Source organism: Nerophis ophidion, linkage group LG28 (assembly GCF_033978795.1).
Source record: "Nerophis ophidion isolate RoL-2023_Sa linkage group LG28, RoL_Noph_v1.0, whole genome shotgun sequence".
NCBI lineage: Eukaryota > Metazoa > Chordata > Actinopteri > Syngnathiformes > Syngnathidae > Nerophis > Nerophis ophidion.
Window position 1 is genome coordinate 23,123,023 of NC_084638.1, and position 25,706 is coordinate 23,148,728.

Genomic DNA, 25,706 nt, shown 5'->3' on the forward strand with positions numbered 1-25,706 from the left:
TGGTTTCCTGCTGGCTCCGCTGTGAACGGGACTCTCGCTGCTGTGTTGGATCCGCTTTGGACTGGACTCTTGCGACTGTGTTGGATCCATTATGGATTGAACTTTCACAGTATCATGTTAGACCCGCTCGACATCCATTGCTTTCCTCCTCTCCAAGGTTCTCATAGTCATCATTGTCACCGAAGTCCCACTGGGTGTGAGTTTTCCTTGCCCTTATGTGGGCCTACCGAGGATGTCGTAGTGGTTTGTGCAGCCCTTTGAGACACTAGTGATTTAGGGCTATATAAGTAAACATTGATTGATTGATTGATTGATATTTTCCGGGGGACAGTTTTTGAAGTGGAACCTTGTCCAAGGTGTACGTATCAGGGTTGATTAGTGGAATTTCTTGCTTTATCAATGAGGTGTGTTGTGTTGTGAATGAGGTGTGTCCAAACTTTTGGCCTGTACTGTATGTTCTAGGCTTTCATGCTATTCTTCTTTGTTTTTAAGGGGTCATACATGCATGGTACCCTGACACTCCAATGAAGAAAAAAATGTGTAATTCGTTGCCGGCCAAATGCAGCAGGCAAAGCCGCGCCATTCAAGAATCTGCAACAGCAAGGGGAACTGTTCACTTGTGCTCTCAAACTTTCCAAGAACCGGCTCCACAAAACAGGCACCTGACCATGGCGCAGCACAGCCACAACCTACTGAAGTTCTTGAACGAGGATCGGACGCGGCAGAGGTTCTGTGACGTGACCGTGTCCGTGGGTGGGAAACTATACGGTGCACACAAAGTGGTATTGTCACACGGGAGCAGTTACTTCCACGCTGAGCTATCCAAGAACCCTGCCATGACCTATGTGACTCTGGACCATGTGGAAGAATCGGTTTTCCAGCACCTGCTGGGCTTGTTGTACACTTCGGAGTGCGTCATCGCGGAGGCAGATATCCAGGCTTTAATGGAAGCAGCCCGGTTCTTGGACATGATGGATGTATTGAAGTTGCTGTATGACGAGGAAGTTAACATCCCTGTAAATTTAATCCGAGCTCGCGCTGAATCAAGACTAGTGACACCCACTCTTTCTCCAGAAGGTGATGCTGACACTCCAAACGCATGTATTCAACAGTTTTGTACAGAAAACAACCCGCAGAACCCGAGTCGGACTGATAGTCCGGTTCAAAGTACAACAGAAAAGATGTCCGCTTATAAGATGTCTGCCATGCGGAGATCTACTCGGAGGAGGAAAGCTCCTACTAAGTACGAAAAGGATGACATGGCGGACACCTCTGAGGAAGAGGAGCCAACAAGGGCGCAGGCTGACGAAAGATTGGATGAAGAAGCAGGAACCAAAATGCCGGTGGACGAAACAAAATCGTCTCAGGTAGAAGATTTGGTCGGTGAGCAGGAGGACGGAGAGGACGAAGGGGGCCTAAGTGAGGAGGCGGCCGTGCAGAAGAAAGCCACTGAGCCCTGTGGGGAAAGCGAGAGGACGGCGCAGCAGACCAACACTGAGGTCGGAGTGAAAACGCCAGCAGCACGAAGTTCCAGCCAAAGTCCAGTGTACCCTGAAGGTCTGGCTCCTGTCATCATCCACACCGCCAGCAAGAAGACTCTCATGTGCCCCAAATGTGACAAGAGCTTCGACCGAGCAGGTGAGAACTATGAAAATACTCATTCCACAGCACGTAGTAGAAATATCACTGAAAGTGTTAGGTTTACTCGGGGGTCGGCAACCCAAAATGTTGAAAGAACCATATTGGACCAAAAATAAAAATCTATATATAAGTGTTATAATGAAGGCAACACATGATATAATTGTCTATATTAGCCTACTATCAAAATGACTATTTGTCGCAGGTTGATGCACATCTTCGTTGACAGAAATGAAATAGTCAAGCGCTTTTGTACATTTTTAAGGAACTCAAAGCGCCTTGAGACTATTTCCACATTCACCCATTCACACACACATTCACACACTGATGGCAGGAGCGGCCATGCAGGGCGCTAACCAGGACCCATCAGGAGCAAGGGTTAAAGGGGAACATTATCACCAGACCATCTATTTTTGTTCACCGCTTTCCGAACTCTAAATGGGTGAATTTTGGCGAATTAAACGCCTTTCTGTTTATCGCGCTGGAGGGGATGACGTCGCCGAGGTAATACGGCTGCCATTTTCATTTTCAACACATTGTAAACATTGGGTCTCAGCTCTGTTATTTTCCGTTTTTTCGACTATTTTTTGGAACCTTGGAGACATCATGCCTCGTCGGTGTGTTGTCGGAGGGTGTAACAACACTAACAGGGAGGGATTAAAGTTGCACCACTGGCCCGAAGATGCCAAAGTGTCTGCCGCCAGACCCCCATTGAATGTACCAGAGTGGCTCCACATTTTACCGGCGATGCTAAAGCAGACATAGCACAGAGATGTATGGATAACCTGCAGATGCATTTGCAACAATAAAGTCAACGAAATCACAAAGGTGAGTTTTGTTGATGTTGACTTATGTGCTAATCAGACATATTTGGTCGCGGCGTGACTGCCAGTTAATCGATGCTAACATGCTACGCTAATCAACGCTAACATGCTATTTACCTAACGGCGGTGCTAAAGCAGACATGGCACAGAGATGTATGGATAACCTGCAGATGCATTTGCAACTATATTACGTTTCCTTCCACCCACATTTAATGCGAAAAAAACACTTACCAATCGACAGATTTAAGTTGCTCCAGTGTCACAAGATGCGAAAGTCCTGATCGTTTGGTCCGCACATTTTAGCGGCGATGCTAACGCAGCTATTCGGCCATGCTATGGCTATGAATAGCGTCAATAGCTATTCGCTCAATAGCTTCAGTTTCTTCTTCAATGCTTTCATACTCCAACCATCCGTTTCAAAACATGCGTAATCTGTTGAATCGCTTAAGGCGCTGAAATCCGAGTCTGAATCCGAGCTAATGTCGCTATATCTTTCTGTGCTATTCGCCATTGTTTGTTTACATTGGCAGCACTGTATGACGTCACAGGGAAATGGATAGTGGCATCGCAAATAGCGAAAATCAAGCACTTTAAAGCTTTTTTTAGGGATATTCGGAGACCGGTAAAATTTTTAAAAAAACTTCAAAAAATACAACAAGCCAGTGGGAACTGATTTTTATTGTTTTTAACCCTTTTGAAATTGTGATAATGTTCGCCTTTAAGTGTCTTGCTCAAGGACGCAACGAAGATGATAGAAGGTGGGGATTGAACCAGGAACCCTTAGGTTGCTGGCACAGCCACTCTCCCAACTGCGCCACGTCGTCCGAAATGTTGAAATGTAATATTTATTCTACACATTTTTACAACATTGGAAAACATTACTAAAACTGAGGCTTTTCAGAGGGTGAGATAACTCCTGGAAATGACTGGCTTAGAACGGCCAAAGGTATAGATGTGTGTGTTCAAGTTGAAGGAAACGGAAACTACAAATAAAATGACTTCAAATATACTTAAAATAGGTGGTATAAATAGCATGTTAGCATCGATTAGCTTGCAGTCATGCAGAGACCAAATATGTATGATTAGCACTCCACACAAGTCAATAACATCAACAAAGCTCACCTTTGTGCATTCACGCACAGCATAAAACGTTTGAAGGACAAATAGAGACAAAGAAGGAGTGGCATAAAACATGTCTTTCTGTGGCAGCATCAAGGAAAGTTGTACATGTAAACAAACTACAGTGCGTTCAAGGACGTTCAATGCAGCATGTTTAGTGTAAACCGTGGAATTTCTAACAATTAGGAAGGTTTGTGTCATGTTTGTCCTCCTACAGAAACCATATTAAAACAATTTTTTTTTTTTCCTCATCTTTTTCCATTTTATTACATTTTGGAAAAAGCTCCAGCAAGCCACTAGGGCGGCGCTAAAGATCCGCTTGTGGCTTGAAAGCCGCGCATTGCCGACCCCCGAGAATTTGAACAAAATGTATCTTAATTTTAGGGGACAGACAACAAATGCTATTTTTCCCAGCGTTTTAGATAGTTTAAAATAATATTTTTAAGTGTACTTTTAAATATTCAAACTTTGAGAAAAACATATTTTCCATATTCTCTCCAAAATTGCAATTCGATTTGCAATTTTTAAACTTTTTACATATAAAGACATAAAACTGCGAAAATAACAAGTGAAGCAAGACATGTCAGACCAGGGGTGTCACACTCAAATACAGGGTGGGCCAAAATTTAAAACTGAACAAAGCCGCTGGCCAAGGTTGAACAAATTAACCTCTTAGGTGGTAGCATGTATTGTAGTGTCCCGGAAGAGTTAGTGCTGCAAGGGATTCTGGGTATTTGTTCTGTTGTGTTACGGTACAGATGTTCTCCCGAAGTGTGTTTGTCATTCTGGTTTGGTGTGGGTTCACAGTGTGGCACATATTTGTAACGGTGTTAAAGTTGTTTGTACGGCCACCCTCAAGTGTCACCTGTATGGCTGTTGACCAAGTATGCAATGCATTCACTTATGAGTGTGTATAGGCCGCTTACATTATGAAGCTGTTTGTATGGAGGATAAGCGGACGTGACGACAGTTGTTAGAGAACGTTAAAGGCAGTGCCTTTAAGGCACGGCCCCCAATATTGTTGTCCGGGTGGAAATCGGGAGATATTCGGGAGAATGGTTGCCCAGGGAGATTTTCGGGAGGGGGACTGAACTCCGGAAGTCTCCCATGAAAATCGGGAGGGTTGGCAAGTATGAATATTAGCGGTGAATGCGGTGTCACAGCGGCACAATACCGGTGGGCCAACTCTAATATTAATTTGATATTGCCTCAAGGGCCAAATGAAATTACATGGCGGGCCAAATTAGGCCCACGGGCCAGAGTTTGACACCCATGCTTTAGACTGTCAATATAAATATTCTTCTGTCAAGGTGCCACTCAATACAACAGTATGCAATAATTTACTTTCAGAAATATTTGTCTTTATGCAGACAGACTCAGTATGGAAGTAGAAATATCTCCCATCAACTTATATATATTAACGAAAGGGACAAGCGGTAAAAATGGTTGGATATTAATACATATGCATATATTATTAAAAATACAAATACAAATGTGATAAACAAATAAATAAATAATTTGTATAAATAAACGCGTATTTGTAAATATTTTTTTGAGATTTGAAGATATATATACAAATACAATTTATGAATATAAAAAAGTGGCATACAAATAAATCAAGAATTTGTATAATCAATCAATCAATCAATCAATATTTATTTATATAGCCCCAAATCACAAATGTCTCAAAGGACTGCACAAATCATTACGACTACAACATCCTCGGAAGAACCCACAAAAGGGCAAGGAAAACTCACACCCAGTGGGCAGGGAGAATTCACATCCAGTGGGACGCCAGTGACAATGCTGACTATGAGAAACCTTGGAGAGGACCTCAGATGTGGGCAACCCCCCCCCCCCTCTAGGGGACCGAAAGCAATGGATGTCGAGCGGGTCTAACATGATACTGTGAAAGTTCAATCCATAGTGGCTCCAACACAGCCGCGAGAGTTCATTTCAAGCGGATCCAAGACAGCAGCGAGAGTCCCGTCCACAGGAGACCATCTCAAGCGGAGGCGGATCAGCAGCGTAGAGATGTCCCCAACCGATACACAGGCGAGCGGTCCATCCTGGGTCCCGACGAGCGGTCCATCCTGGGTCTCGACTCTGGACAGCCAGTACTTCATCCATGGTCATCGGACCGGACCCCCTCCACAAGGGAGGGGGGGACATAGGAGAAAGAAAAGAAGCGGCAGATCAACTGGTCTAAAAAGGAGGTCTATTTAAAGGCTAGAGTATACAGATGAGTTTTAAGGTGAGACTTAAATGCTTCTACTGAGGTAGCATCTCGAACTGTTACCGGGAGGGCATTCCAGAGTACTGGAGCCCGAACGGAAAACGCTCTATAGCCCGCAGACTTTTTTAGGGCTCTAGGAATCACTAATAAGCCGGAGTCTTTTGAACGCAGATTTCTTGCCGGGACATATGGTACAATACAATCGGCAAGATAGGCTGGAGCTAGACCGCGTAGTATTTTATACCTAATTAGTAAAACCTTAAAGTCACATCTTAAGTGCACAGGAAGCCAGTGCAGGTGAGCCAGTACAGGCATAATGTGATCAAACTTTCTTGTTCTTATAAATAAACGTATATTCCTCCCACAAACCAGATGCACAAATACATGTGACCTACACACTCCCCTGAACAACCGGCATATGTATTAATATCATATTGATATATATAAGTTTATGTGAAACAATTCTACTTCCATAATTTAGAGCTCTACATACGCTCCTAAACTGAAGAAAAAATTATAAATACTATACATGGTTAATAATCATACTTGCCAACCCTCCCGATTTTCCCGGGAGACTCACGAATTTCAGTGCCCCTCTCTAAAATCTCCCGGGGCAACCATTCCCCCAAATTTCTCCCGATTTCCACCTGTACAACAATATTGGGGGCGTGCCTTTCCTTTAACGTCCTCAACAACATGTTGTCACGTCCGCTTTTCTTCCATACAAACAGCGTGCCTACCCAGTCACATAATATAAAGGTTTTTTACACACATGAGTAAATGCAAGGCATACTTGGTCAACTGCCATACAGGTCACACTGAGGGTGGCCGTATAAAGAACTTTAACACTGTTAGAAATATGCGCCACACTGTGAACCCACACCAAACAAGAATGACAAAACACATTTCGGGAGAACAGCCACACCGTAACACAACATGAACACAACAAGACAAATGCCCAGAACCCCTTGCAGCACTAAAGTTAAAGTACCATTGAGTGTCACACACACGAGGTGTGTTGAAATCTGCTCTCTGCATTGGACGCATCCCCTTTAACACCACCTGGGAAGTGAGGGGAGCAGTGGGCAGCAGCGGTGCCGCGGCCGGGAGTCATTTATGGTGATTTAACCCCAAATCCAACCCTTGATGCTGAGTGCCAAGCAGGGAGGCAATGGGTTCCATTTTTTTATACTCTTTGGTATGACTCACAACCTACCAATCTCAGGGCGGACACTTTAACCACTAGGCCACTGAGTAGGTTTCAGTAACTCTTCCGGGACGCCACAATATACACTCCCACTACCACCAAACAGTCCCCCCTCCCCCATCTCCCGAATTCTGAGGTCTCAAGTTTGGCAAGTATGTTTATATAAAAATTATTCAAGTAACCATTTAAAGATATGAACATATTTCTCATTTCTGTGTAATTGTTTACCATTGAACTGTAATTTAAAGTTAAATAACTGTGTTATCCTAAAAAAAAAAAAAAAAAATGAACTCATCTCTGTAAGCAAAAATGTAAAAAAATATTGAACTACGTCAGGCTGTCTTTTTTCTGTTGCCGTCATTCTTGCTCGTCCGTCCGTGTTGATGGGCTCATATTGCCCATATGGGTTGAAGCTGAAATTTCCCACAACGGAACATTTTGCTTTGTAATCATATTTTATCCCAGTGGTTCTTAACCTTGTTGAAAGTACCGAACCCCAGCAGTTTCATATGCGCATTCACCGAACCCTTCTTTAGTGAAAAATAAAAGGTTTTTTTTTTTTCAAATTCAGGACAAAGTTGTATGTTGTTGTTTTTTTTTACTTTTGCACAAAATGAACCACAACAAATTACACACCTGCAAATCAGATGGAAAATTAGAGGGAACTTTGTTTAGGGGTATCCATAAAGTTTTTATTTACGCGATGAGTCGGGTGTGTCTGGACCTCCGCGGAACCCCTGATGCCGTCTCACCGAACCACTAGGGTTCGATCGAACCCAGGTTAAGAACCACTGTTTTATCCCTTGTAATTGTTATTTTACTTTGTGTAACTTCTCCCTAAATGAGTCGCAAGCAGGCAGGTGATGTCCCTGAATCCTGTGTGTTGTAAGCGAGCAACCGCCAAGATGAAGATTGTGAATGACTAAAAAGATATCACTCGGTTCAGCTAATACTTCTCTACCAATTTGTTGGCTTTCTCCAAAGTCACTCCCATCAATGTCAATGTATCATGCTTTCAAGTTGTGCGACTCGCCTAATTGTTGAATCCTGCGTCTCCTAGGGAAGTACGAGAGTCACACCAGAGTGCACACGGGAGAGAAACCCTTCCAGTGTGACGTCTGTCTCCAGTGCTACTCCACCAAGTCTAACTTGACCGTTCACAAAAAGAAACACGCCAGCGACGCTCCCTTCCAGAAGAAAGAACACAAGTGTCCTTTTTGTAATAAACTCCACGCCAGCAAGAAAACGCTGGCTAAGCACGTCAGGAGGTGAGACACTCTTTTTTTCCTTTTAATGTAGGTGGTAAAACTTTAAGTGTATTAGTTAGGGATTTGAAACCGGTTCTTGTCCAGAAACGCCTTCTAGTGTATCAATTCCTTGGAATCGCTCACCAATTTTTCAAATGATTCACTTAACGATTCCTGCAGGCAGCAACATGGCGGCCAGGCAGCAAAAAAAGAAAAGAAGCGTCAGATCAACTGGTCTAAAAAAAGAGGTCTATTTAATGGCTAGACTATACAAATGAGTTTTAAGGTGAGACTTAAATGCTTCTACTGTGGTGGCATCTCGAACTGTTACCGGGAGGGCATTCCAGAGTACTGGAGCTCGAACGGAAAACGCTCTATAGCCCGCAGACTTTTTTTGGGCTTTAGGAATCACTAATAAGCCGGAGTCTTTTGAACGCAGATTTCTTGCCGGGACATATGGTACAATACAATCGGCAAGATAGGATGGAGCTAGACCGTGTAGTATTTTATACGTAAGTAATAAAACCTTAAAGTCACATCTTAAGTGCACAGGAAGCCAGTGCAGGTGAGCCAGTACAGGCGTAATGTGATCAAACTTTCTTGTTCTTGTCAAAAGTCTAGCAGCCGCATTTTGTACCAACTGTAATCTTTTAATGCTAGACATGGGGAGACCCGAAAATAATACGTTACAGTAATCGAGACGAGGCGTAACAAACGCATGGATAATGATCTCAGCGTCTTTAGTGGACAGAATGCAGCGAATTTTAGCAATATTACGGAGATGAAAGAAGGCCGTTTTAGTAACGCTTTTAATGTGTGACTCAAAGGAGAGAGTTGGGTCCAAGATAATACCCAGATTCTTTACCGAGTCACCTTGTTTAATTATTTGGTTGTCAATGTTTGATACACACTTAAATAAATTGCCAAAATAGCCAATTTGCTCAGTTTACCTTTTAACTATATTTTATTATTAATAATTAATTATGTTTATATTTGTGGAAACACTGATCATCTTAATGATTTCTCACAATAAATATATATAGAAACAGATAAATATCAATATGCAACACTTTATTTCTATATTTTCTCTAAGTGCACATTTTTCAAATTGAACATTTTCAAATGATCACTTCCAGGACAGTCTTGTGAAATCACAATATCCCATTTTAACTAGTTAGCCACTAACATTTTTTAACAAATCATGAATTACTTTGCACCATGTTTGTAAAAATAATAACTCATGTCAAATACAAAAGTCAACTCTCACATTTTTAAATAAATCATGTCAAACTTTGAACTGGACACCAAATCTGTTATCTGTTTCTTTGTCAGTTAGTCTGAAGCCTGGGATTGCATGTGTGTTGTACTCTGGTGTGAAACTTGACACTGCAACTCTGAGTGAGTCTTGCAGTTGTGCATCAGTGAGACGTGTTCTGTGTTTGTTCTTGATGAAGTTCATGTCAGAAAAGGCTGATTGACAAAAGATAAGTTGAACCAAACAGGCTTGCAACCTTCATAGCTGCTGCGCATACACCACTGTACTTCTGTGTCAACAAGGCACCAAAAGTTTGGTGCAGCCTGGTGGGCTTTAAATTTTAAATTGTCAGGAAAGAAGAGAAAGGAATTTAAAAGGTAAAAGGCTATATGTGTTTAAAAATCCTAAAATCATTTTTAAGGTTGTATTTTTTCTCTAAAATTGTCTTTCTGAAAGTTTTAAGAAGCAAAGCAAAAAAAATAAATGAATATATTTTTTCGGACGGCGTGGCGCAGTGGGAGAGTGGCCGTGCACAACCCGAGGTTCCCTGGTTCAAATCCCACCTAGTACCAACCTCGTCACGTCCGTTGTGTCCTGAGCAAGACACTTCACCCTTGCTCCTGATGGGTGCTCGTTAGCCCCTTGCATGGCAGCTCCTTCCATCAGTGTGTGAATGTGTGTGTGAATGGGTAAATGTGGAAGTAGTGTCAAAGCGCTTTGAGTACCGTGAAGGTAGAAAAGCGCTATACAACTACAACCCATTTACCATTTAAACAAGTGAAGACCAAGTCTTTAAAATATTTCCTTAGATTTTCAAATTCTGTTTGAGTTTTGTCTCTCTTAGAATGAAAAATGTCGAGCAAAGCGAGACCAGCTTGCTAGTAAATTAATAAAATGTAAAAAATAGAGGCAGCTCACTGGTAAGTGCTGCTATTTGAGCTATTTTTAGAACAGGCCAGCGGGCTACTCATCTGGTCCTTACGGGCGACCTGGTGCCCGCGGGCACCGCGTTGGTGCCCCCTGTTCTAACCACTAGGTCAATGAGTAGGTTTATTAATAATTGTAATACATTTTTAATTAAAAAAAAAAAAGGTTCATCCTCTATCTTGTTGCCGTCTAAGCTGCTGATCTCCTTTTTGTCCAGGTTCCACCCAGACCATCTCCAAGAGTTTCTCAGCAAGAGGAAGAAGAAAAGCGAAGGCTGGAAGTGTGCTGTAAGATCCCATCTCCTGTTTTTTTTTGCAAAATTCATAACACTGTGTCAACCATTGCCTGATGAAAATGTCACTGCTCCTTTCTTCAGATTTGTATGAAGACTTTTTCCCGCAGGCCTCACTTGCAGGAACACATGATCCTGCACACACAAGACCGGCCATTCAAATGCTCTTTCTGTGACGAGTACTTCAAGTCCAGGTTTGCCAGGCTTAAGCACCATGAAAAGTTCCACTTAGGTGAGCAGTATAGGGAGAAATATTATTTTATCATACAAAACCCAAAACCAGTAAAGTTGGCATGTTATATAAATGGTGAATAAAAACAAAATACGATGATTTGCAAATCCTTTTCAACTTATATTCAATTGAATAGACTGCAAAGACAAGATATTTACTGTTCGAACTGAGAAACTACATTTTTTTTCTGCAAATAATTATTAACTTAGAATTCAATGGCAGCAACACATTGCAAAAAAGTTGGCACAGGGGCATTTTTACCACTGTGTTACATGGCCTTTCCTTTTAACAACACTTAGTAAACGTTTGGGACCTGAGGAGACCAGTTTTTGAAGTTTTTCAGGAGGAATTCTTTCCCATTCTTGCTTAAGTTGTTCAACAGTCCGGGGTCTCCGTTGTGGTATTATACACTTCATAATGCACCACACATTTTCAATGGGAGACAGGTCTGGACTACAGGCAGGCCAGTCTAGTACCTGCACTCTTTTTCTATGAAGCCACGCTGTTGTAACACGTGCAGAATGTGGCTAGGCATTGTCTTGCTGAAATAAGCAGGGGCGTCCATGAAAAAGACGTTGCTTGGATGGCAACATATGTTGCTCCAAAACCTGTATGTACCTTTTAGCACTAATGGCGCCGTCACAGATGTGTAAGTTAGCCATGCCTTGGGCACTAATGCACCCCCATACCATCACAGATGCTGGCTTTTGAACTTTGCGTCGATAACAGTCTGGATGGTTCGCTTCCCCTTTGGTCTGGATGACACGATGTCGAATATTTCCAAAAACAATTTGAAATGTGGACTCGTCAGACCACGGAACACTTTTCCACTTTGCATCAGTCCATCTTAGATGAGCTCGGGGCCGGCTAAGCCGGTGGCATCTCTGGGTGTTGTTGATAAATGGCTTTGGCTTTGCATCGTAGAGTTTTAACTTGCACTTACAGATGTAGCGACAAACTGTAATTACTGACAGTGGTTTTCTGAAGTGTTCCTGAGCACATGTGGGGCGGTATAGCTCGGTTGGTAGAGTGGCCGTGCCAGCAACTTGAGGGTTGCAGGTTCGATTCCCGCTTCCGCCATCCTAGTCGCTGCCGTTGTGTCCTTGGGCAAGACACTTTACCCACCTGCTCCCAGTGCCACCCACACTGGTTTAAATGTAACTTAGATATTGGGTTTCACTATGTAAAGCGCTTTGAGTCACTAGAGAAAAGCGCTATATAAATATAATTAACTTCACTTCATGTGGTGATATCCTTTACACACTGATGTTGCTTTTTGATGCAGGAATCGAAAGTCACGAGCTCTCTGCTTACGTGCAATGATTTCTCCAGATTCTTTGAACCTTTTGATGATATTACGGACCGAAGATGGTGAAATCCCTAAATTCCTAGCAACAGCTCGTTGAGAAATGTTCTTAAACCGCTCGACCAATCGCCCCATCCTTGTTTGTGTGTGACTGAGCATTTCATTGAAGCTGCTTTTATACCCAATCATGGCACCCACCTGTTCCCAATTAGCCTGTTCACCTTTGGTATGTTCCAAAATAAGTGTTTGATGAGCTTTCCTCAACTTTCTCAGTCTTTTTTGACAATTGTGCCATCGTTTTTGAAGCATGTTCCAGGCATCAAGTTTCAAATGAGCTAATATTTGCGAAAAATAACAAAAGTTTCTCAGTTCGAACTTTAAGTATCTTGACTTTGCAATTGAATATAAGTTGAAAAGGATTTGCAAATCATTGTATTCTGTTTTTATTTACCATTTACATAACGTGCCACCTTGATTTTGTAGTATTATTTACTTTTTTATTCAACTTTAGCTTGCATCAAATTTGACTGCACTTAAATATGGAGACTAATTGTGTGAACATACAATAGAACCTCTATGGTCACAGAATTATCAACATTATGCCTCACAATGCGAAGTTCCTGCAGTCCTGGGTTCAAATCCAGGCTCGGGATCTTTCTGTGTGGAGTTTGCATGTTCTCCCCGTGAATGCGTGGGTTCCCTCCGGGTACTCCGGCTTCCTCCCACTTCCAAAGACATGCACCTGGGGATAGGTTGATTGGCAACACTAAATTGGCCCTAGTGTGTGAATGTGAGTGTGAATGTTGTCTGTCTATCTGTGTTGGCCCTGCGATGAGGTGGCGACTTGTCCAGGGTGTACCCTGCCTTCCGCCCGATTGTAGCTGAGATAGGCGCCAGCGCCCCCCGTGACCCCAGAAGGGAATAAGCGGTAGAAAATGGATGGATGGATGGATTAACTCTTTAATACACACGCTTGAGTCCTAATGTCAAAGTGCATCAGTTGCTACAGGTAGTTAATTTGTGTCATTACAGAAGCTTTTTATAGACACTGAATTCCTGTAATTACATTTTTTACATTGGAATTTTGTGAACAAATTTTTCGTATATATATATTTTTTTTACATCGAATTATGCTGAAAAAAAAGTTGTCTGAAAAATCTGTGTGTCTAAAAATTCAGTTTGTTAAAATACAGCGTTTTGATAAACAGTGCAGAAATATTCGTTGCTTCAAAACTTATGAAGTCATGTGACCTGCAAATTTGACACCACATTGGCTGGTTCTGAGACAGGATTGATTGCTTCAGTCTTAATTTACGGAAAGCGGGTCTTGAGTTTTGAAGCAACAAATATTTCTGCACTGACTTTTTATTTACTGAATTTTAAAACACCACCACCACCAAACTTGAGTTTCAACAAACTGAACTTTTAAACACACAAATGTTTGGTTCACTGAAATTGTTGGCATAATTAGTTCAGAAATTTCACTTCCAAAGATGTAAATGCAAAAAAATTTGATCATGTCAATTTAGTGCCCAAAAAAGCATTCTTAAAGGAGAACATTATCACAATTTCAAAAGGGTTAAAAACAATAAAAATCAGTTCCCAGTGGCTTGTTGTATTTTTTGAAGTTTTTTTCAAAATTTTACCGGCCCCGGAATATCCCTAAATAAAGCTTTAAAGTGCCTTATTTTCGCTATCTTCGAAACCACTATCCATTTCCCTGTGACGTCATACAGTGCTGCCAATACAAACAACATGGCGGTTACCACAGCAAGATATAGCGACATTAGCTCGGATTCAGACTCGGATTTCAGCGGCTTAAGCGATTCAACAGATTACGCATGTATTGAAAGAGATGGTCGGAGTATGGAGGCAGATAGCAAAAACGAAATTGAAGAAGAAATTGAAGCTATTGAGCGAATAGCTATTGACGCTATTTGGCCATAGCGTGGGTGTACCTAATGAAGTGGCCCATAGCATGGCTGCCTTATTAGCATCGCCGGTAAAATGTGCGGAACAAGCGATCAGGACTTTCGCATCTTGTGACACTGGAGCAACTTAAATCCGTCGATTGGTAAGTGTTTGTTTCGCATTAAATGTGGGTATCTAGTTTCAAATGTACATACAGCTAGCGTAAATAGCAAGTTAGCATCGATTAGCATAGCATGTTAGCATCGATTAGCTGGCAGTCATGCCGTGACCAAATATGTCTGATTAGCACATAAATCAACAACATCAACAAAACTCACCTTTGTGATTTTGTTGACTTAATCGTTGCAAATGCATCTGCAGGTTATCCATACATCTCTGTGCCATGTCTGTCTTAGCATCGCCGGTCAAATGTGCAGACACTCTGGTACATTCAATGGGGGTCTGGCGGCAGATTTCTTGCCAGTGGTGCAACTTGAATCCCTCCCTGTTGTTACACCCTCCGACAACACACCGACGAGGCATGATGTCTCCAAGGTTCCAAAAAATTGTCGAAAAAACAGAAAATAACAGAGCTGAAACCCGGTGTTTGTAATGTGAAAATGAATATGGCGGGTGTGTTACCTCGGTGACGTCACATCCTGACGTCATCGCTAAAAGAGCGATAAACAGAAAGGCGTTTAATTTGCCAAAATTCACCCATTTAGAGTTCGGAAATCGGTTAAAAAAATACATGGTCTTTTTTCTGCAACATCAAGGTATATACTGACGCTTACATAGGTTTGGTGATAATGTTCCCCTTTAAGAAACACACATGAACCTCATAGGCCAGTGTGTCATGCCATACAGTGCCACCTATTGGTCAGGTCTTGTAAGTGTAAAAAAACTGGAACGCAGGGGAGGAATATTACTTTCTATTCTAGGAGACTTTTGCAGGTATAAAAATATGAGGACATCAAGTGACAATGAAGTAGTAATGCAATTTAGCGTACAAGTAAAAGTATGAATTTTTTTATTTAAGGAAATTCTGATTATTCATGCATCTCCAGCTATATTTCGGCCACTTTGTAAAGTCTTGTTGTGACTTTATTGTTAAAACTCTTTTTTGGCTGGAATCAATTCAGTTATGTTTCTAGAACCGCTGTGAACAGGACTCTCGCTGCTGTGTTGGATCCGCTTTGGACTGGACTCTCGCGACTGTGTTGGATCCATTATGGATTGCACTGTCACAGTATCATGTTAGACCCGCTCGACATCCATTACTTACCTCCTCTCCATGGTTCTCATAGTCATCATTGTCACCGATGTCCCACTGGGTGTGAGTTTTCCTTGCCCTTATGTGGGCCTACCGAGAATGTCGTAGTGGTTTGTGCAGCCCTTTGAGACACTAGTGATTTAGGGCTATATGAGTAAACATTGATTGATTGATTGATAAATAATATATGACATATATTAAATATATATATATATATAGTATATGAATAATATAAATATATTCTACATATATCCTACATTTAAGTGCAGTCAAGGAACATATGCATTATACAGTCTGATGGCTGTCGGTATGAAGGACCTCCTGTGTCGTTCCGTGTTACATTTTGGGAGTCTGAGCCTTCCACTGAACGTGCTCATTCTCTCCGCAAGGTCCGAGTTTAGTGGGTGGGAGGTGTAGTCCATAATGGCTCGGAGTTTTGCTAGACTTCTCCTCTCTAACACCACCACCAGAGTCCAGCTCCACTCCCACCACGTTACTGGCCTTCTCTACCAACTTGTCCAGTCTGTTTGCGTCCCTCACTCTCAGCCCGTTGCCACGGCATACAAGAAAGCGCTCTCCACCACCGACTCGTAGAACATCTTCAACATCTTTGTACAGACGTTGAAGGATCCTAGCCTCCTTCTTGTAGAGGGCCTCAGCGTGTTTTGACCCATTCAGCTTGTTGATGTGTACTCTGAGGTATTTATAATCCTCAACCATGTCCACATCGACCATCCTGATGGAAACGGTGGTTGCCGGAATACTCCTCCTCCTTCCCAGGTCCACAACCAGCTTCTTGGTCTGGTCTCCTTTTTTAATCCTACAATGGGGAAATAATGTATAGAATAGAATAGAAAGTACTTTATTGATCCCTGGGGGAAATTCAGCACCACAGTTCGCTCACAATGAACAATAATAGTAATAAATAATATATGACATATATTAAATATATATATGTATATAGTATATGAATAATATAAATATATTCTAGATATATTCTACATTTAAGTGCAGTTAGGAACATATGCATTATACAGTCTGATGGGTGTCGGTATGAAGGACCTCCTGTGTCGTTCCGTGTTACATTTTGGGAGTCTGAGCCTTCCACTGAACGTGCTCATTCTCTCCGCAAGGTCCGAGTTTAGTGGGTGGGAGGTGTAGTCCATAATGGCTCGGAGTTTTGCTAGACTTCTCCTCTCTGACACCACCACCAGAGTCCAGCTCCCCTCCCACCACGTTACTGGCCTTCTCTACCAACTTGTCCAGTCTGTTTGCGTCCCTCACTCTCAGCCCGTTGCCACGGCATACAAGAAAGCGCTCTCCACCACCGACTCGTAGAACATCTTCAACATCTTTGTACAGACGTTGAAGGATCCTAGCCTCCTTCTTGTAGAGGGCCTCAGCGTGTTTTGACCCATTCAGCTTGTTGATGTGTACTCTGAGGTATTTATAATCCTCAACCATGTCCACATCGACCATCCTGATGGAAACGGTGGTTGCCGGAATACTCCTCCTCCTTCCCAGGTCCACAACCAGCTTCTTGGTCTGGTCTCCTTTTTTAATCCTACAATGGGGAAATAATGTATAGAATAGAATAGAAAGTACTTTATTGATCCCTGGGGGAAATTCAGCACCACAGTTCGCTCACAATGAACAATAATAGTAATAAATAATATATGACATATATTAAATATATATATATATATAGTATATGAATAATATAAATATATTCTAGATATATTCTACATTTAAGTGCAGTTAGGAACATATGCATTATACAGTCTGATGGGTGTCGGTATGAAGGACCTCCTGTGTCGTTCCGTGTTACATTTTGGGAGTCTGAGCCTTCCACTGAACGTGCTCATTCTCTCCGCAAGGTCCGAGTTTAGTGGGTGGGAGGTGTAGTCCATAATGGCTCGGAGTTTTGCTAGACTTCTCCTCTCTGACACCACCACCAGAGTCCAGCTCCACTCCCACCACGTTACTGGCCTTCTCTACCAACTTGTCCAGTCTGTTTGCGTCCCTCACTCTCAGCCCGTTGCCACGGCATACAAGAAAGCGCTCGCCACCACCGACTCGTAGAACATCTTCAACATCTTTGTACAGACGTTGAAGGATCCTAGCCTCCTTCTTGTAGAGGGCCTCAGCGCATTTTGACCCATTCAGCTTGTTGTCGATGTGTACTCCGAGGTATTTATAATCCTCAACCATGTCCACATCGACCCCCCTGATGGAAACGGCGGTTGCCGGAGTACTCCTCCTCCTTCCCAGGTCCACAACCAGCTCCTTGGTCTTAGTCACATTGAGCTGAAGGTGGTTCTTTCCACACCATGTGACAAAGTCCTCCACCAGTGCCCTGTAGTCCTCATCATCACCATCCTCAATACACCCCACTATCGCAGAGTGTTCAGAAAACTTCTGAAGGTGGCAGGTCTCTGACCGATAGTGGAAATCGGTGGTGTAAATGGTGAAGAGGAAGGGGGAGATGACTGTGCCCTGCGGGGCCCCGGAGTTGCCGACCAGCCTGTCAGACACACAGTCCTGCAGTCGAACGTACTGTGGTCTGTCAGTCAGGTAATCTGCAACCCAGGACACCAAATGGGCCTCCACCTGCATCCTCTCCAACTTCACACCCAGTAGCCCAGGCCGTATAGTACTGAAAGCAGGTGGTTGCAGGGCAGGGCAGGTACACATTTTTAGCCAAATGCAGCCCCCATGTAATAAAGTTTGGACACACCTGTTTTAGAGGTTCCAGTGTTGTGAACAACCTTGATTTTTCTTTTTAAGGACCTTTTCCGTGTGAGTTCTGCGGCAGACAGTTCAACGACACCGGCAACAGAAAGAGGCACATCGAGTGCACGCATGAAGGGAAGCGAAAGTGGACATGCTTTGTTTGTGGCAAAGCAGTAAGGGAGAGGTCTGCATTTACATCTCCATCATGTTCCCTTTATCTGATTCCTCCCATTGAAAAGTTGACTTTTTTTCCCTCTCAGGACAACCTTGAAGGAGCACATGCGCATCCACAGCGGCGAGAAGCCTCACTTGTGTAGCATCTGTGGACAGAGTTTCCGCCACGGCAGCTCCTATAGGTGAGACAAGGAGATCTTGAGAAGAGATTTCGGTTCTGAAACGGGCGTTTCCTTTCAATCAATCCATGTTTATTTATATAGCCCTAAATCACAAGTGTCTCAAAGGGCTGCACAAGCCACAACAACATCCTCAGTTCAGATCCCACATAAGGCCAAGGAAAAACTCACAACCCAGTGGGATGACTATGAGAAACCTTAGAGAAGACCGCAGATGTGGGTAACACCACCACCCCCCTAGGGGAAGCCGGATGCAATGGACATCGAGTGGATCTAGCAAAATATTGTGAAAGTCCAGTCCATAGTGGATTTAAAATAATAGTGAGAGTCCAGTCTTTAGTGGGGCCAGCAGGAGACCATCCCGAGCGGAGACGGATCAGCAACTCAGAGATGTCCCCAACCGATGCACATGCGGTCCTGGGTCTCGACTCTGGACAGCCAGCACTTCATCCGTGGCCACCGGACCTGTGCCCCCCCCTTCCACAAGAGAGAGGGGGGCGGGCAGAAAAGAAAAGAAACGGCAGATCAACTGGTCTAAAAAGGGGGTCTATTTAAAGGCTAGAGCAGGGGTAGGGAACCTGTGGCTCTTTTGATGACCGCATCTGGCTCTCTGATAAATCTGAGCTGACGTCGCTTAACACGATAAGTAATGAATAATTCCACTTATCACAGTGTTAAAAATAATGTTAAAATTATAAAACATTCTCATGCATTTTTAATCCATCCATCCGTTTTCTACCGCACCTGTTCAAGAAGTTGCGTTAATAGTAAGAAGTTATTTATTAATTATTGGTTAATGTGGGGCTTGCCCTCCTGGGGGTTCTTCAAACCCACAAGCACCGACATGAGAGCCTGTTTCAGGGTTACAATATTGTTTTATTTTTCAATAAGTCTCAGTTGCTTTCCAGCAATAGTATGTCCAGCCCCAACCCAGTCTCTCCTCCTGGCTGCTGCTTATAACAGAGCGACAGGTGATTAGATAACAAGGCCCAGGTGGGCCTTCCACGCACCTGTCGCTGCAGGCCCGCAGGCCACGCCCCCTCCACAGTTAGCTTCAGAATAACAATGTTATTACAAAGAATAAGAGACCTGTTATACTCTTAGAAATGTTGGTTTTACTTAAAAATGCACGTGTTTAGTTGTGTTCAGTGTTAAAAAAAAAAAATTATACGGCTCTTACGGAAATATATTTTAAAATTTTTGTCTTTTTGGCTCTCTCAGCCAAAAAGGTTCCCGACCCCTGGACTAGAGTATACAAATGAGTTTTAGGATGGGACTTTTAAATGCTTCTACTGAAGTAGCATCTCTAACTGTTATCAGGAGGGCATTCCAGAGTACTGGAGCCCAAATAGAAAACGCTCTATAGCCCGCAGACTTTTTTGGGGCTCTGGGAATCACTAAGCCGGTGTTCTTTGAACGCAGATTTCTTGCCGGGACATATGGTACAATACAGTCGGCAAGATAGGATGAAGCTAGACCGTGTAGTATTTTAAACGTAAGTAGTAAAACCTTAAAGCAGGGGTGTCAAACTCAAATACAGAGTGGGCCAAAATTTAAAACCGAACAAAGCCGCGGGCCGAGGTTGAACAAATTAACCTTTTGATAAAGACCCAAACAAGTTTTGCATTGAATATTGAACAAGCAAGGCTTATATAACTTTATAGTGACATGCAAAATCAAGTTTCAAATAATAATAATAATAATAATAATAATTAAAAAAATATCAATGGCATATCAAATGAAATTTAAATAAAAATTGAATGCCTCTTTTCGGCGGTGGGGTTGAGGTGTACGGGGTTTGGTGGTAGCTGGGGTGTATATTGTAGCATCCCGGAAGAGTTAGTGCTGCAAGGCGTTCTGGGTATTTGTTCTGTTGTGTTACGGTGCTGATGTTCTCTCGAAATGTGTCATTCTTGTTTGGTGTGGGTTCACAGTGTGGCGCATATTTGTAACAGTGTTAAAGTTGTTTATACGGCCACCCTCAGTGTGACCCTTTTTGGCTGTTGACAAAGTATGCGTTGCATTCACTTGTGTGTGTGTGTATAAGATACATATATTATGTGACTGGGCCGGCACGCTGTTTGTATGGAGGAAAAGCGGACGTGGAGACAGGTTGTAGAGAACGCCAAAGGCAGTGCCTTTAAAGCCCCACCCCAAATATTGTTGTCCCGGATGAAATTCGGGAGGGGCACTGAACTTCGGGAGTCTCCCAGGAAAATCGGGAGGGTTGGGAAGTAAGAGTATTGGCGGTGAATGTGGTGTTACAGCGGCGGGCCAGCTCTAATGTTAATTTGATATTGCTTCAAGGGCCAAGTGAAATTACACGGCGGGCCAGAGTTTGACACCCATGCCTCAAAGTCACATCTTAAGTGCACAGGAAGCCAGTGCAGGTGAGCCAGTATAGGCGTAATATGATCAAACTTCCTTGTTCTTGTCAAAAGTCTAGCAGCCGCATTTTGTACCAACTGTAATCTTTTAATGCTAGACATAGCGAGACCTGAAAATAATACGTTACAGTAATCGAGACGAGACGTAACGAACGCATGACTATTGATCTCGGCGTCGCTAGTGGACAAAATGGAACGAATTTTGGCGATATTACAGAGATGAAAGAAGGCCGTTTTAGTAACATTCTTAATGTGTGACTCAAACAAGAGAGTCTGGTCGAAGATAATTCCCAGATTCTTTACCGAGTCGCCTTGTGTAATTGTTTGCTTGTCAAATGTTAATGTGGTATTATTAAAAAGATGTCGGTGTCTAGCAGGACCGATAACCAGCATTTCCGTTTTCTTGTGCAGGCTTCACCTGAGAGTCCACCATGATGACAAGCGCTACGAGTGTGATCAATGTGGGAAGACTTTCATACGCCATGATCACCTGACCAAACATCAGAAAATTCACTCTGGTAAAGTAGTTTGACTCCCGATCGCGTTAACATGATAGTCATACTTGCCAACCCTCCCGATTTTCCCGGGAGACTCCCGAATTTCAGTGCCCCTCCTGAAAATCTCCCGGTGCAACCATTGTCCCAAATTTCTCCCGATTTCCACCCAGACAACAATATTGAGGGCGTGCCTTAAAGGGGAACATTATCACAATTTCAAAAGGGTTGAAAACAATAAAAAATCAGTTCCCAGTGGCTTGTTGTATTTTTTGAAAATTTTTTCAAAATTTTACCGGTACCGGAATATCCCTAAATAAAGCTTTAAAGTGCCTTATTTTCGCTATCTTCAAAACCACTATCCATTTCCCTGTGACGTCATACAGTGCTGCCAATACAAACAACATGGCGGTTACCACAGCAAGATATAGCGACATTAGCTCGGATTCAGACTCGGATTCAGACTCGGATTTCAGCGGCTTAAGCGATTCAACAGATTACGCATGTATTGAAACAGATGGTCGGAGTATGGAGGCAGATAGCGAAAACGAAATTGAAGAAAAAATTGAAGCTATTGAGCGAATAGCTATTGACGCTATTCGGCCATAGCGTGGGTGTACCTAATGAAGTGGCCCATAGCATGGCTGCCTTATTAGCATTGCCGGTAAAATGTGCGGACCAAACGATCAGGACTTTAGCATCTTGTGACACTGGAGCAACTTAAATCCGTCCATTGGTAAGTGTTTGTTTCGCATTAAATGTGGGTATCTAGTTTCAAATGTACATACAGCTAGCGTAAATAGCATGTTAGCATCGATTAGCGTAGTATGTTAGCATCGATTAGCTGGCAGTCATGCCGTGACCAAATATGTCTGATTAGCACATAAGTCAACAACATCAACAAAACTCACCTTTGTGATTTCGTTGACTTTATCGTTGCAAATGCATCTGCAGGTTATCCATACATCTCTGTGCCATGTCTGTCTTAGCATCGCCGGTCAAATGTGAAGACACTCTGGTACATTCAATGGGGGTCTGGCGGCAGATTTCTTGCCAGTGGTGCAACTTGAATCCCTCCCTGTTAGTGTTGTTACACCCTCCGACAACACACCGACGAGGCATGATGTCTCCAAGGTTCCAAAAAATAGTCAAAAAAACGGAAAATAACAGAGCTGAGACCCGGTGTTTGTAATGTGTTGAAAATGAAAATGACGTCAGAATGTGACGTCATCGCCTCCAGCGCGATAAATAGAAAGGCGTTTAATTCGCCAAAATTCACCCATTTAGAGTTCGGAAATCGGTTAAAAAAATAGATGGTCTTTTTTCTGCACCATCAAGGTATATATTGACGCTTACATAGGTCTGCTGATAATGTTCCCCTTTAAAAAAACGAGTGTTCTCTGCATTGGACACGTGTGCGTTGCATAACAGGGCTATTGTGTTTCCAAAATGTGTAATTCCGACAAATGAAATTGCCCAACAACAAATGTCTGCTGCAGAGGACGCTGCTTCTTAAAATGAGAATAACATTAATGGGAGAAAAAGTTAAAGTACTAATGATTGTCTCACACACACACTAGGTGTGGTGAAATGTGTCCTCTGCATTTGACCCATCCCCTTGTTCACCCCCTCTGGGAGGTGAGGGGAGCAGTGAGCAGCAGAGGTGGCCGCGCCCGGGAATAATTTTTGGAGATTCAACCCCCAATTTCAACCCTTGATGCTGAGTGCCAAGCAGGGAGACAACGGGCCCCATTTTTTTAGTCTTTAGTATGACTTGGCTGGAGTTCGAATTCACAACCTACCGATCTCTGGGCAGAAATCCAACTCTCCAGTCCTAAGCTTTCTTCAAACGTGGCCCCAAGTACAATTTATGTCACATTCTCTTCATTTGATGGCGTAAGATGTTTATGTAATGTCACACATGTCCATTTCAGGTGAAAAAGCTCACCAGTGTGAAGAATGTGGGAAGTGTTTCAGGCGCAACGACCACTTAACAGTCCACTACAAAAGTGTGCATTTGGGGGAGAAAGTGTGGCAGAAGTATGTTGAGATGATGACTTTATCACATTTGCATTATTCTTTGTTTCACGAACGCCAGTGACCTCCCTTCTTCCTGGATCTAGGTATAAAACGGCCATGCATCAGTGCGAGGTTTGCAAGAAAGAATTTAAAGGGAAGTCCAGTCTTGAAATGCACTTCAGGACCCACTCAGGTAAGAACTTTCATGATCAACAAGGGAAATTGTTCCACACAGTAGCTCAGTTAAAACGGATGGGAAGGATAATGCACACAAGGGCGAAAACAAAAGTTATAAAGTAGACTAAAAATGTACCATAGTAGCAATATAAAATATAATATTTACACATTATATATACAGTATATAATATATACTGATATTATTATAATATATGATATTACTTCACGGTGGAAGAGGGGTTAGTGCGTCTGCCTCACAATACGAAGGTCCTGCAGTCCTGGGTTCAAATCCAGGCTCGGGATCTTTCTGTGTGGAGTTTGCATGTTCTCCCCGTGAATGCGTGGGTTCCCTCCAGGTACTCCGGCTTCCTCCCACTTCCAAAGACATGCACCTGGGGATAGGTTGATTGGCAACACTAAATTGGCTCTAGTGTGTGAATGTGAGTGTGAATGTTGTCTGTCTATCTGTGTTGGCCCTGCGATGAGGTGGCGACTTGTCCAGGGTGTACCCCGCCTTCCGCCCGATTGTAGCTAAGATAGGCGCCAGCGCCCCCCGCGACCCCGAAAGGGAATAAGCGGTAGAAAAAATGGATATGATATTACTATATAATATATATAATAATATAATATTATAGTATATATATATATTAGGGGTGTGGGAAGAAATCGATTCGAATAAATAAATGATAAATGGGTTGTACTTGTATAGCGCTTTTCTACCTTAAAGGTACTCAAAGCGCTTTGACACTACTTCCACATTTTCCCATTCACACACTGAAGGAGGGAGCTGCCATGCAAGGCGCCAACCAGCATCCATCAGGAGCAAGGGTGAAGTGTCTCGCTCAGGACACAACGGACGTGACGAAGTTGGTACTAGGTGGGATTTGAACCAGGGACCCTCGGGTTGCGCACGGCCATTCTCCCACTGCGCCACGCCGTCCCTATACGTCCGAATACGAATCGAATCAACTACTCTCTCTCCCTCTCTATCTCTTTAGCTCTCTTTCTCTCTTCTGTCCCTCTATCTTTCTTTCTCTCCATTTCTCTTTTTCGCTCTCTATCTCATTCTCTCTTTTTCTCTTTCTCGCTCTCTCCGTCTTGCTGCTCTCTCTCTCACTATCTAACTCTCTCTCTCTCTCTCCCCCAGTTATGGGCATCTACCCGTATTCTCCATCTTTAACCATGCTCCTCTCTTTCTCTCTCCCTCTCTCTCTCTCTCCTGTCTCTCTATCTCTTTTCCCTCTTTTTCTCTTTCTTGCTCCATCTCTCTTTCCCTCTAACTCTTCCTCTCTCACTATCTTTCTTTTTCTCTCACACTCACTGTCTTTCTCTATCTCTTAGGTATCTCTCTCGCTCTCTCTCTCTCTCTCCCCCTCCCCCAGTTATGGGCATCTACCCGTATTCTCCATCTTTAACCATGCTCCTCTCTTTCTCCCTCTCTCTATTTATCTCTTTAGCTCTCTCTTTATCACTCCTCTGTCTCTATCTCTTTCTTTCTCTCTCTTTGTCTTTCTCACCCGCTATCTAGTTCTCTCTTTTTCTCTTTCTCGCTCTATCTATGTCTTTCTTTCTCTTTTTCACTCTCTCCCTCTAGCTCTTCCTCTCTCTCGCTGTCTCTCTTTTTCTCTCACACTCACTCTCTTTCTCTATCTCTCAGGTATATGTCTCTCTCTCTCTCTCTCTCTCTCCCCCAGTTATGGGCATCTACCCGTATTCTCCATCTTTAACCATGCTCCTCTCTTTCTCCCTCTCTATTTATCTCTTTAGCTCTCTCTTTATCACTCCTCTGTCTCTATCTCTTTCTTTCTCTCTCTTTGTCTTTCTCACCCGCTATCTCTTTCTCTCTTTTTCTCTTTCTCGCTCTATCTATGTCTTTCTTTCTCTTTTTCACTCTCTCCCTCTAGCTCTTCCTCTCTCTCGCTGTCTCTCTTTTTCTCTCACACTCACTCTCTTTCTCTATCTCTCAGGTATATGTCTCTCTCTCTCTCTCTCTCTCTCTCTCTCTCCCCCAGTTATGGGCATCTGCCCGTATTCTCCATCTTTAATCATGCTCCTCTCTTCCTCCCTCTCTCTTTT

The 25,706-nt window shown here is 43.0% G+C and overlaps 1 protein-coding gene across 1 annotated transcript in view; it reads left to right on the top strand.

Annotated features, from left to right (window-relative positions):
- The window catches only part of zbtb41 (zinc finger and BTB domain containing 41), a 50,506-nt gene that overhangs the window by 2,556 nt on the left and 22,244 nt on the right, over positions 1-25,706 (top strand). Inside the window, exons 2-10 of the mRNA XM_061891166.1 lie at positions 493-1,638; positions 8,085-8,292; positions 10,671-10,740; positions 10,830-10,977; positions 18,255-18,384; positions 18,461-18,556; positions 21,352-21,458; positions 23,369-23,474; positions 23,558-23,646. Of these exons, the coding sequence (XP_061747150.1) occupies positions 525-1,638; positions 8,085-8,292; positions 10,671-10,740; positions 10,830-10,977; positions 18,255-18,384; positions 18,461-18,556; positions 21,352-21,458; positions 23,369-23,474; positions 23,558-23,646 (2,068 nt within the window). The 5' untranslated portion in view covers positions 493-524. The remainder of the gene's footprint in view (positions 1-492; positions 1,639-8,084; positions 8,293-10,670; positions 10,741-10,829; positions 10,978-18,254; positions 18,385-18,460; positions 18,557-21,351; positions 21,459-23,368; positions 23,475-23,557; positions 23,647-25,706) is intronic.